This window comes from Lepidothrix coronata, unplaced genomic scaffold, assembly GCF_001604755.1.
Source record: "Lepidothrix coronata isolate B3197 unplaced genomic scaffold, Lepidothrix_coronata-1.0 Scaffold0, whole genome shotgun sequence".
In the NCBI taxonomy this organism is placed as follows: domain Eukaryota; kingdom Metazoa; phylum Chordata; class Aves; order Passeriformes; family Pipridae; genus Lepidothrix; species Lepidothrix coronata.
In genome coordinates, this window is record NW_016690180.1 from 1066237 (window position 1) to 1079606 (window position 13370).

The following is a 13370-nucleotide window of genomic DNA, read 5'->3' on the forward strand; positions in this document are numbered from 1 at the left end:
TAAGCATCTATCAATCTAATAAATTGCAGGCAGGCAACTTGTGCCAGCCTGGGAAACTTGTATTTCAGTACTGAAGCTGTATCTGTATGAGACCTACAGATAGGTATCTATATGATTACAATGTAGTCTTCATATAGAGTCAACGAGCTCTAGCTGCCAGTGATCCTGTAGGACTTAGGGTCTCCTATCTCTTTTTCCCCTGTCTTTAAGGAAGAAATTGGAGATTTTTTTTTTGTAGTATTGTTGGGAAGTTTAATTAACAGTTTGCAGTAATACAGAGGACAGTGTTCTGATCTCCACATTAGATGACTTCGACTTTCTATGGACTACAAGTCTTTCTTTTTAATATTGAAAAAGAGGTAGAGAAGACTATAAGGCATCAATTTTCATTGCAGATATCCCTGGTTCACAGGGCCAGAAAAGAAAATCAGATGAGCAGACAGATCAAAGGAGGTGACCATTTAATGCCATTCACATCTGCTTACCTGAGGCCTGTGTCCCAGAAAGACCCCAGAACTCTTTGGTCAATAATCATCAATAATCAACTAATCAATCTCTTCCTTGAGTTGCACATCCCGATATGTATCATCAGCAAACGCTGTTCAAAAAGTATGCCTGGTCTCTAATTTTATTTTTGACCTTTGTTAATCTTCAACCATGGCTATTCTGAGCCTTGCTCACTAGATTAAAAAGCCCTCCAATAACAAGAATTAATTAATTAATTAATAATTGATTAATTCTTCTTAATTAAGAAGAATTAAGATCACTTCTCAAGTTTCTTTTGGGTCACCTGTAGAATCCCAGTTCTTTACATCCCCTGTTTTAACTTGTTTTCTCCAGCCTAAGAAAATTACCTTTGGTGAGCTTCTTTTGGATTATTATCAAAATAGCATCATGGTGTTTGAGAGTCACCATAAAATGCTGAATTTTTTATTTCTTCCATTACAGCAGCTTTCTTCTGTAATCAAACCTTATCTTAAGAGTTTCAAACAGAAGCAGGGCAAAAAGCAGTTTCAGCATACAGATGTCATTATTAAAACACACTGCAATTGTAGTAAAAATTACCCCTTCCACAAGCAACGTAGGAAAACAAAGAGGGTATAGTTCCCAGGAATATGATAACTGCTGTATCCTTCTGGAAGAGAGCCAGCAAAAGCATTTGCAAGTCTGCGTGCTACAGCTTACTTGAACACTACACTTCTTACAGCATTTGTCTAAAGCACATTCCCATGTCTCCAGGCACTTTTGTCAGCATTCAAATGAATCTCTGCAAAACAAAGATGAAATTAAAAAAACCAACAAAACACACAGCCATTTGGCCACCCAAAACAGCAGCACAGTAACTCTGAGTGCTGTGCACCCTACATTGGCTGTATGTGACATCTGGACACCGGAGCATGTGCTCCTGCAGCATTTGCTTTCTTTGGTGGTCTTTCACTGACTGCATGTCAAGATTACAAGTAGGCACGAAACATCATAAAGTGACCACCTGTGTGTAAATTACAAGAGAAAATGCACTTCTGAGACACTCAATCTTTTCTTTACAAGAGAGGCAGTGTGTGATAGATGTGCAATGCTATACTTAGGTGCATCAAGCAACAAAATAGAGGTAAATTATCTCTGCACTGAGGAAATGAGATTTATCAGAGAACTCATGGTGTGTGTATTAGCCAACACATCAAAGGTACTGCAATCTGATGATGACATCAGTACTAAATGTAGCTGAATGTGGCTAAATGTACTCTCTGATATTATATACATACCTTGCCACTATGGTGAGACCTTTTCTCTCATGTCCCATCATGATGTCCTCACTCTGTGGTCAGTGACAAAAGCCAGGAGGGCAGATGCAAGCATAGGCATGTATAGCATGAGGCTATACAGGCTGGGAAAGAATTAAGTTCCTCCATGCAAACGGTGGATGACTTGCCCTGGGAATTGCTCTGCTTCTATGGCTGCCTGCCATAAAGAGGAAGAGAGCAGGACTATAAAGTCACCAGCACCATATTCCTGTTCTGGAGCAGATACCATGGTGTTGCTGCCCCTATGGGCTGAGCTTTGATACATGCCCTACTCTGCTGTTCCCCTGATGGGTCTCATCTGCTCTGCTTTAAAAAGAAAAACCACAGGGAAAAAACAAAACCCACATGCGAAATCTTACGTGGCCTGGAGAAGACCAGGGCTCATGAGAAGTTCAAGGGGAGCGCTGGCCTGGGCCAAGTGGCCCTGCCATCTGCAGATCCCCGAGTGAAAACAGTACTTGCAAGATGCACACAGGCAATTCAAGTTCGCAAAAGAGCTTGCTGGCAAAGACTTTCCAATATTTTATGACCTCCAATACCAGACAGAGCCAAAGCATAAACACCTTAGCCTGCATCAGGCAAGACTTTGCAATCCAAGTAGGATCACATCAAAAGGCACAGAAAAATCTCTGCTATACACAGCATTAATTTTTTTCCCTGAAGGGGATTAATTTATTAAGAGTATGAAACTCTTAATTCAGTGCTTTCATCATGGGGCCAGGGCTGGGGTGCGCAAAAATTGCTTATAAAACATCCAGTTGAGGTTTTGCAGATTCCCTCTTGTACGAGAAGTCAGGTCTTTTGTACCTCAGGAGCAGGGGCTTCAAGCCGTCAGTTCCTCTCCTGAACCCTCCACTGACAGTGGTGGGCTGAGGGATCACTCTGGGACCTCTGACCACCCACAGCTGGGTACGACTCGAGGGCACCACAGCTCCAAGCCTACAGAAGGCCAGAACAAAACAGTGGGCAAAGCTGCTGCCTGCACCATTAGAGAGAGTATGAGCCTATGGCAGTTTTCTGTCAGTCAGCTGTGACTTCGCTCTGGGCAAAGAAATACCTTGATACGTGAATATCCACTCACTGCCACTAATAGCTGGTAGTAGGCACACTAGTTGTGAGCTGTGAGGCTGTAGCTAGTAAGAAGGAAAAAACTCCATATTTCAATTCCTAGCATGTGAACTTGTGTTAGAGAAAACTGTTCTGTTCTCCACTTTGGAAGTGTTTCCATTTTTCTAACTGGTAGAAAGCAAACATAGATTTTTACAATATTTTTTCTATAGGTGAAAGAGAAAAATCTTGGTGCTTGGCATTACAGCCTTTCTGCAGGTGTTGAGTAAACAAAGTGAGAGGAAGAATGTGAAAATTAAAATCCTCATGGTTCCCACTATCTTCTCCAGCCTGCCCTTGCCTGCCTTGTCCTACCCCTTCTGTGCCAGTTAATAGTATTACCACAGACTTCTTCATGCTCTTTTGCTTCCCAACACACAGTTTTTGAAACGGAAAGCTAGTGAATCCAAGAAAAAGAAGAGACTTGATTTCAAAACTGTATGTCATGAACAGAACCTTCTAAATCCTTGCTGCTGCTGGCATCTGTAATTGTTTAAAGAGGAACAAAAGGAAAAAAATCCTATTCCCTTGTCACTCATTATGCACTTTTTGTCCTTCTGGCTTTTTTCTAAGCTTGGACAGTGAAGTAGAGGTAGTTCCAGTTCATGTGTACCAATAATAAACTTCCGTGTTGTACTCCTATCCTTTCATTTTTTATGTCTCAAACAACATACAGGTATTGCTTATGTAGTTAAGAACTTCCTTAACTGCTAAACAGAAACTGTCAGCATCCTTCTCTGGACCAGGCTGGAATCTGGATACCATTAAGTGGGCAGCAGAAAAGGGGCATCCACTAAAACCAGCCAGACTACAGAGGATTCCAGGGGTGGGAGCCCAAAGGATATTTGCTGCCAGAAAACATGGAATAAAGGAAGGGCGGAAAGAGAAGTAGACTGGCTATTTATTAGCCTTCAGCATCATCCACCAAAGCTCCTCAGCAGTCAAGTATGCCAACATCAAAAGTGAGGAGTGGAGGGAGGACACATGAAACATGGAAGATGGGTGAAACCTTCAGTCTGGTAGAGTAGACCTTGATGTCACACATCCCTGTGACCTCTCCCGTGTTGCCCCTTTCCCTCCTGCCACCCAGAGGAGGAGGTGATGGCAGATGCAGGAATGAGCAGCAGTGACTCAGAAAGCATCACCCACCACCCCTGTATTTTAAAGAAGCCCCAAACATGCCATCACTGTGTTACAGCGAGTCTGGATCAGCCCTGCAAAGGCCACAGCCCTCACTCTGTGTGCAGGAGACTGAAATGTCCTCTGTTCAACCTCCTCCTCCACCCCACAAACTTCATGGGACCTCGCAGCCCCTCTGCCACTTATTTAAGATCAGGTTCTGTCCAAAGAGGGATATAGAGGCCCCTTCCTTGCTCCTCTTCCAAGTAGTTCCCCCCCACACCTCTGCAATCAGGGACTCCCTCTGCTTTTCGTGGAGGCCAAGTGAAATACAGCTCTTGGATGTGGGGCTGCACAGCTGACCAGACAGCTGGCACGTCCTCATGGAGGACCTGCCAGAAAGACTTCATTTCTTGTTAGGATCTTGGAAAACAAATCCCCTCTGGGTTTCCATCTCAGATATGATACTGTCTGCCCATGTTTATGCTGGCTGGAAATGGGAGGGGGGCCCGTGTGACCTGAGCTGGGTGGGACTTCAGGAGAGCTGGGGTACAGGCAGTCCTCCAGCACCCCTCCAACACCTGTGGGTTGGCAGGTGAGGGAGACCCAAACGCTCACTGTGCTCAGTTTTGCTTGACACATATGGCATGAAAGGCTCTGAAGCAATAACTCATGCTTGCAGTTGCTGCAGGGGAGACCTCAGACTTTCCACTGAGCTTGGTGTGAGAGCTCCCTGCAGCACCAGGCCACAGCAGGGAAAGAGAAAAATTAAAAGCTCTCCACAGGATAACAACCCTAGTGGCTTGTGGTCTTAATTCCTTCCTTTGCAAAACAAACAGCACATGGTGTGATTAAGGGAGCTTTCTGGGATACACATATTTGGATTCTTTCTTCCCTCCCTTGCCAAGACCATGAAAAGCCCTGCAAAAGCTCTCTCATATGTCATCAGAAACATCTTTTACCTAATTCTCCATTTCATGTCTTGCAGGCCAATAACTGCAATGTCATAACTGCACCGCGTAGAGTTAGGACACCAGGTAGGATTCAGTCTAGCAGCTCAGAAAGCAACTCAACCACCCAAGAACAAGCCTTTATGCCACTGTGGAAGCCAAAGCTGAGAATGAATGAAGTCGTTAGAGAAGATTGCTTTTCAAAGATTCAGATTTTGAGCCAGCACATCCTTGGGCTACCTCGCACAGCACTAGATTTTCGTAACAAAACAACTTCTCTGCTTGAATGTCAGTGAGATCCCTTTGGACCAGCAGTGACTTAGCTTTTGTTTGGTGCTTCTTCAAGCAGATAGCAGGTTATGATGCCATTTACCTGGCTTGCAGGAAGACTGGAGCTTCATCTCAAGCTCTGAATCACTGAGTGACTTTACATAAAGAAAGTAAACCATTAGCATTTTTCTTAATTCTATGCTCTGGTTTTCTTTCTCATAATTGTTGTAGGTGTGGAGAAAGGGAAAAGATCTCTACACAGGCTCTCAGCTTTGCTCTGAGGCTTTCTGTGTCACTTCATGAAGCTCCAGCAAGTATCTTCTCATAGGTTAACAGCAGACATAAGTAGGAGGGGGACCCATGAAGAGCTCTGCCATCGCCCTGCAGCACTGCATGACCACGGGCAAGTCACCTCCCTCCCATGCTTCCCTTCCAATATTTATCCTAATTGTTTACCCAGGTTGGGCCCTATTCATCCCGCTGCATCGACGCTTCACCAAGCACCTTGCCTCAGCAAAACAGGGTGTGCTTCTCATTAGCATACACTAAGTATTTGCTTTTAGATACAGGGCTTTTGGTCAACAGTTACAGTTGCATCTATTTGGTTATAGCTTTGAAAATCTGAGTAGGCTTGCCATTTCCTATGAATGTTAAATTCAGTAAGGTTGCCCTCTTGAAATCATTGGTAAAGTAAAATATTATGACTTGAAGATCCTGCAGATAATTGGGCAGCTGTGCTGCGTGCCATTGCTTGCTAGTTGCCCATTCCAGAGGAAAGCTGTGCTCTGGCAGGGCTGAAGTGTGCAGTTTGGCATCTGCACTCAGAGGCAGAGGGACAGATGCTACCGACGCTGCTGACATCCATAACCTCTGCCTGCAGGTCTGGGCAGGAGCAAGAGGTGAGTTCATGTTTGAGGAGACTGACCTGTCCCAAGAGTGATGATATTTGAGGAGCAGAGTCCACTGTCCTCCTCCAAAGCCACCAAAATGAGGAAGAGCTTCCCTCAGTATCAACCAAACTTTTCCAGAGTCACAGATGTGGGGTAAGGGCAGTAGGCAGGAAGGAGAGGCCTCGTTCACAAGAATGAATAAAGGTAAGACAGACATGCCATCTGCAGCATTTCCATGCACACACTGTCCTAGATCTGGCAGCCATGTACGCTCCTTAATTTAAAGGCCTTGCAAATGAGCAGAGAAAAAAGGGACAGGAGTATTTACAAAAACAAAACAAAAAAAAAAGGTGGGATATAATGAACAAGCTAGGGGTAGAAATGTGCTAGTGGGGCCAGAAATATCTTAAGCTGACTTAGCTGCAAGAAGCCAATATACTTTGAAGCCACATTCACAAATGTTAAGTACAACATTTTGGAGGTTGTAATGTGAATTTCTTAACAGTTCATGAAGCAGCAATGTAGGACAAGATATGAAGAATAGTTTGTCCCTAATTTCCCAGATGAAATTATGGCAGCATTCAACTTCTAGACATCCCAGTCACAAATGCAAACAAAACCAGTTACAGTTGTGTCTCTCCCCAGCAGAGGAGATGCATGGCTGGTGTAACACAGTGCAAGCTTTCCCATGCTCGTACAGCAGCAACAGAGAGATGGCAGTTTGCCAGGCCCTAAGCAGGTCACTACAGCATGATGCTCATGTCACCCTGTCATGCTGCATTTTCTCCAAAAGCTGTCCCAACTTTGTAAACAGAACATGCACAGACTGGACACTGCTTAACACTACATCTACTGCATGCCCCAAACTCCTAGCCCAACCTCTCCTTTCTGTGGAGACAGCACCATGGCCCCAAAGGGTAAGAACAGTGCAACCATGGGACTTACCCTGCTGTCATGCCTGGATAGAACCGTGGGGTCCACTAACACCCTGAGGGCTCAAGGGCACTCTTGGGCCTTCCTTTGGGCATGTTTATTACCTAAACTTTGTCCTCTGTTGATTCCTGGCCTATTTAACGCTACTGTGGCTCACATGATAGGAAGGTGAATTGCTATGTGCAATGAAGTTATTTGCATTGATATCCTCATCATAAAGTCTGGAAGACTTGCAAGAAGAGTTAAAGTTGATCTCACAGATTATCTCATTGCTTCAGGCTGGGGTGTAGAACTCTAGCACCTTAAAAATGTGAAGTCTACTAGTGGTATTTCATTACCTAAAACAAAACTCCTTTTTGAGCACAAAGTAGGATGTTTTCAAAGCTCCTCAAAAGACTGATTAGAGACTTCACTCTATTCATACACACTTAAAAGGAGAGATGACTAAATGTGGTAAGGAGTGAAATGTGTCACTCACTTTCCCTCTTCTCTTTAACAGCTCCATCCAAAGACTTTTTTGCACCCATGAAGTGTTAGGCTGGTTTGCCTATGTACACCTAAAGAACATGGTCTGGAGTGGAACAACACCTCTATTTTCAGTCACAACATTTATTCTGCATACATATATTTGCACCAAGTCATGAAAGACAAAAAAAAAAGCCAAAAACTTGTGGTGGTTTTGCACTCTTTTCTGTTCAGAGATGAGCAAGAGAAAGGTGTTTCTCTTGAGAGAAAGGTGTTTCTCTTGAGAGAAAGGTGTTTCTCTTGAGAGAAAGGGAGGAAGGGGTTAAGCATCTCTAAAACTAGCTGGGCACAACTGATGTCAGATATCTGTTTTACAATGGCATCTATTTGCTTTCCCAGCAAGCAGTATATGGATCACTGGGCACTGCATTGTTCCAAGGATAGTGGAAGATGCCACATATCTTAGGAGAGGATAGATTTTCTCACTCCTCCTTATTAGGTAGAAGTTCTTGTTTGTTAAATAACTCCAGAGTAGAATCCAATCAGAAACTCCAGAAAAAAACTGTTTTTAATTTTTTTCACTTCTGTTGTTTCCTGTGTGTCTGTCTCTGATGAAATTGGCCCAGCTGTACTCTGTGCAGCTTCCTTGTGTCACTGTAATCATGTAATCATGTGTTCTCCACTTAAAAGCAAATCAGCATCATGAAAACTACAACTGTGCTCTCAATTTTCTGAAAGCCCCTCCTGGGCATTCAGAAAAACTGCAGGGGAGCAAAAGCAAAAATCCTTAATGTTTTTCTATTTGGGTATTTCAGATTATTACAGATATGATGACTTCGCGCAAAGTTAAGACAGGGACCTGTAAAAAGAAAGTCTACTAAGTTTAAACAGAAATGTAATGCTGAACTTCCCAAAACAGACCTACTGACTGGGACTCAGTTCTTCTTGTAGGCACACTGAGTTTACACACATTTTTATCAACTGAAAAGTCCCTGAGCAGGCTCTGTATTCATTTTCCATGCATTTCCCACTTTTTTTATGTTCTATATATATGCAGTAGCCCCCACCAGGAAACTCCAGCTGGCCGTGCTGCTGCAGTGGCAGCAGGTAGGGACCCAGCAACACCGTGGATTAGCAGAGGGGAACTTCAAAAATCAGCTCCAAGCAGCATTTCCAAGTTTGGGGCAGGTTTCAGAAAAGCAATACTGGGCTGTAATGCCACAGCGCTTTTAATCTCCCAGCTAAAAGCACGACTTGTGGCATTTTTACATCTTTGGAGGAAAAAGTCACGGGGAGCTGCCCTCCGCTTCGGCACAGGGAGCTGGCAGCTCCGAGGAGCATCACAGCACAGAAATCCAAGTACTCACCCGTCATCAGCGTGTAGTAATTTGGGTAGGAGAGGCTGGGGAAGTCTGGGGTCATGTAATCCACCTTCACCCCCATGTTCACAATGTCCCGAAAGCCCGGCAGACCCTCCAGCTCGCTGTCATCGATGTAGTCGAAGCGAAAGCCGTCGAGCAAGAATACCAGGAGCTTGCGGTGGGCCGAGGGGGCGGCGGGAAGCGGCAGGAGGGCGGCGAGGGCAGCGGCCAGGAGGGCGGCGAGGAGGCTGTGGCTCCCCATGGCAGGCAGCAGAGAGGGATCTGCGGCAGCTCCGGGGCCGGACCTGGCACTGCTGTCCCTGTCCCGCTTCCAGCGCCCGTGTTAAAGCTACAGCGCTGCCCCGCGCCGCGGGCGTGGGAGGTCACAGAGTAATTGCAAGCAGATGATTAACCTCGAGCTGAGCGAAGAGCTCGATACTTCCCAGCTGCAGGAAAAAATGCTTCGCAAGGAGGGGGGAAACACAGGCACAAAAGTAACTGGAGGCTCTCGGGACACTGGGCTGACACACCCGAGGAAGGCGAGCGAGGGCACATTGCCCGTGACCCTGGCGAGGAGGGGCCGCGGCGCCCGGCCACCCTGCCAGCGCTGCCGGCACAGAGCGGAGCCCGCTCCACGGACACACAGCTCCGCTTCGGCGCTGCGGCTTGCGGAGGTCTCACAGAGAGGGGCTGCTTTCTTTAAAAGAGGGTGTTACTTCCCCAGCAACGTGAATGTGCGCACGCTTCTCCTATCTCCGGCAGTGGTTTGGGGTAGAAACTCAGGCTGAGATTAAGGCAAAGCATCTCTCCAGTGGGGAAGTGCCGTATATGAGTTGAGGTCCAGTGTTTCAATGGCATGGCGGTACCGCAGAGCACCAGCTGAGCAAGCTCACCTCTACAAGGACGCGAGTCCCTGCGAAGGACCCTGTCCTCTCTGCTTCCTCTGTGCTGCACTGGGACTAATCCAGCTCCCGATGCACTAGTAGAAAAATGATGCATTTCTGGTTGTTGATATTATTTAGATATTAAATGCTGGATGGTGCCCAATTTCATATTAAAAATGAAAACCTGTTCACATTTTAGTCACAAGTCACCGTGAGGTTCTTCTCCTTCACAGGAACCTGACTATGCCTCTAATGCAATGCCAGCACCTGTTGTACACCATAATTGCATATTAACTCACTAATGGATTTTGTTTTTCCCAAATAAAAGAATTTCATAGTATTCATAATGTTGTCTCACACACTGTGGGAAATGCCCTTTGCAGATGTTTACACCTGGGGAAGGTTGCGATAGCTGGCCACCACCCCATTGTGGATGTCTGAACTTCTGTCTGCTCCTTCCAAAGCTCCCAGTTGCACATCCAGCATGTCCAGTTGCCTCTTACCAAACACCAGGTTGATGCAATCTCAGCAAGATGGCTTTCAGCCCCCTTTGCCCCAAACACTTACTCACCCCTGTGCAAACCCCCTCATGTCCTGGCTTGCCTTTTGTACTGTGCACTAGTGCCCATGAGCCAAAGCTGCTGCCTGCAGGTCACTGCTCCCAGGATATGGCTGGAGAGGTGCTGTCCCTGCCCTTCTCCCATGGGGCTTCCAGCTCAAAAAAGAAGGTGCCCTGCCAAGGGAAGGTGTGCTGGGATTTTCTGTAGGAGGGAGTCATTCCAGGCAGGTGGAAGGGGATGAAGTGGGAGCCTGCAGCTGAGCAGAACTGCTCAGGCCCTTCAGCTGCCTGTGCTTGTGTTAATTTTCTCAGTAAAATTCCTCACACTTCTTCTCTTCTAGTGGACTATATTCATTCCGCATGGACATCTCCCTGTCTGTGACTCACCCAACCACTCTTTTCTTCCCTTATTTTTTTTTCTACTCCCATTTTGGAACCCAGCATTTGGGACATACCCTCACATAAGAGTTACACCTGAGACAAGGACTTGGAGCATTTCTAAGCTCCAGCCCAAGGATCTTTAGAGCAACATAGGGAACTGCCCCTCAGGGCTTTATCCCTCTTCACATAGCATTTATTTTTGAAGCCTTGCATTGCTAGCTATCATCATCTTGACAACTTTAATTCTATGTTTTGACTTTTCTTATCTTGCTTGGCTTTAGTTCACGTATTTTCTCACAGTGCAGCAGCAATTTTCTCAGCAAAACCAACCCACAGCCATGCTGCACCTCGTGTCAGAGACAGCTGAGCCCTGGGGCCATCCATAAAGCTCCATGCCTGGAAGAACATCTGGACTGTGGTCCCCAGTCTGCTGGGATGATAACAGGTCCTGGTGCCTTGAGCAGACATTGCCTGGGAGAGCCAGGCGGTACTGGCATGCTCTAGCCTGAACTTTGAAGGAAAACACTCAAGTCCTGCCACACGAGGGAAGGCCACAAGGCTGCGTGACCCAGGAAGCCGGTCTGTGTTCCGAGGGCGTCCCAGCCTGTGCAAGGCTGCCATTGCCCTGCAAACAGGGGATGAGGCTGCAGCTGCACGCCGGGCTGCTGGGCGACGTGACAGCCTGGGCAGTGGTGTGGGCAGCTGCCTGCCTGAGGGACAGCACGTGCTGTGTGTCACACCTCTGCAGAGTCACCACTTTGCTCGGCTATCTCCAGACTCAGCCAGGTCTCAGCTGAGGATCTGCCACTTCATCCGCCTCCCGAAGGGAATATGCACGTCCTCCTCCTGCTGCTCCTCTCTGGACTTGAAGAATGGGAAATGGCCCTGCAGAATCTGTGCTCAGAGACAGCACTTCTACCAGTGCTTGCAGTGGATTTTCACTAAAGCAAAAAATGTATGTTATGGGCTTGGAGCTACCTGTAATGTCATGTCTTGGTCAAGCCACTGTGGAAATTTTTATGTCCGTACTTATGTTGAATGAATTCAGAAACATGTCCAAAAATGTAGAGAGAAATATTATGGTAGACCTCTTGGCAAACCCATGAGGACATTCACATTGATGGCTTGTCTTGTCCTTTAATGGGTGGCTTCTGAGCTTACCAGCAGGGCTCAGCTGAAACGACAGCTGCTGCCCATGAAGGAATGGGATAATAAAGGAGAGACAATAAAGTGTCCAAAATGGACTCCCACCTTGAAAAGATGACCAGTTGATTGAGGTGGTTAGGCCAAGAAGTCAGGCTTTCATCATGAAATGGTACAAAATATATGTCTTCTTAACATTTCATGGCATTAAGAAATAATGCCTTCCTTTCAAAAGGGTTGAAATCTTCTAGCTCTCTCCTAAGAGAAAGCTCTACTTAAAATGGCACAGTGACATGAGGGACAATTGGTGCAAGGTACCAGAGCTCAAGGTCTGCTTTAAGAATTGGAGGTTCACAGGTTTCCACTCAAGAAATAACAGAAGGATGAGGCCTGAGAGGGGTTAAAGGACTAGAGATCCAAGTAACCATGACACTGTATAATACCAACTTGTGTTTTGACAGACAATCCCTCTGAAGAGTGGGACTGGAGCCAAACAGTCTAGCTTGGCAGAGACAGACCCTAGCAATATATTTCATCCCTGCCAAGCAATGTTGATTTGCTTTGGTTCACATTCATTTGTAAGCAGCCTGTCTGCACAAAGCCCCAGATGGCCGTGGGGACTCCAGCACAACAATATTTTGATACAAATGCTCTTACAAAAGCTATCAGAGCTTGAGCTGGTGTCCAGTGACAACAGTCCTCACTAGTTAGTTGTTAGACTGGCTTTAGAAAGAAGCATGCATAAAGGAAAGAAAATCCCTCAGTTCAATTTGTACATGAGAAGACACCCCATTGATCCAAAATTTGTTTGAGAAAAGATCCTCAACCACTTAGATTGCTCAAGAAATCCTCTTGGCAAAAACTGCCTCCAGTGTCCTTGAATCTTTTTTTTTCCCCTGGTTCTACAGAATTCACAAGCGCAGCATGAGAAATGAAAGAAAATTCTCTGGGCTCACACTGACAGTTCAGTCTGGCTTGTCAGATGTACCAGCCTTCCCAGCAGTGCAACTCTACCTGTGCCCTTAGGTCCAGAAGCACATGGAAGAACAAGAGCTGCTAAAAGTAAAACATGGTTTCCCTTTACCCAATGAACTAGAAAATCTAAAAGGGAAACTTGTCCTTCTTTCTCTCCTGAAAGAAAGATAAGAAGTCATAACATGACTTGTCAGTTTGTAATTCCTTTTCAGTTCCTGTTCTCCTTCACACACAATAGTAGTTGAACACTTTGGCCAACACAGCCTGACTTCTCATTAGAGAAAACGGCAGGCCACCTCCAGACATAAAAGCCTTGAGCTGCTTGCATTCCTTTGAAGAAGAGGAAGAGGATTTCTGCCAGTGTAGTTTTAACTCTGCTGGACTAAGGTCCTTCTTCCTCTTCTCCCCGCCAAACCCAAGATAAAAAAGACAAAAGTGGAACCAGCCCCTCTGCTGACTTTCACAGAAGACCTCTGGCGATATGTGTATCTGCTTTCTGAACTGACAGAAGGTCTTACCTTGGTAGAAGTC

At 45.8% G+C, this 13370-nt stretch overlaps 1 protein-coding gene across 1 annotated transcript in view; it reads right to left on the minus strand.

Annotated features, from left to right (window-relative positions):
- ENPP6 (ectonucleotide pyrophosphatase/phosphodiesterase 6) overlaps positions 1-9159 on the minus strand; it is a 30330-nt gene extending 21171 nt beyond the window's left edge. The window contains exon 1 of the mRNA XM_017804655.1: positions 8904-9159. Coding sequence (XP_017660144.1) covers positions 8904-9159 — 256 coding nt within the window. The remainder of the gene's footprint in view (positions 1-8903) is intronic.
- Positions 9160-13370: the final 4211 nt, after the last annotated feature.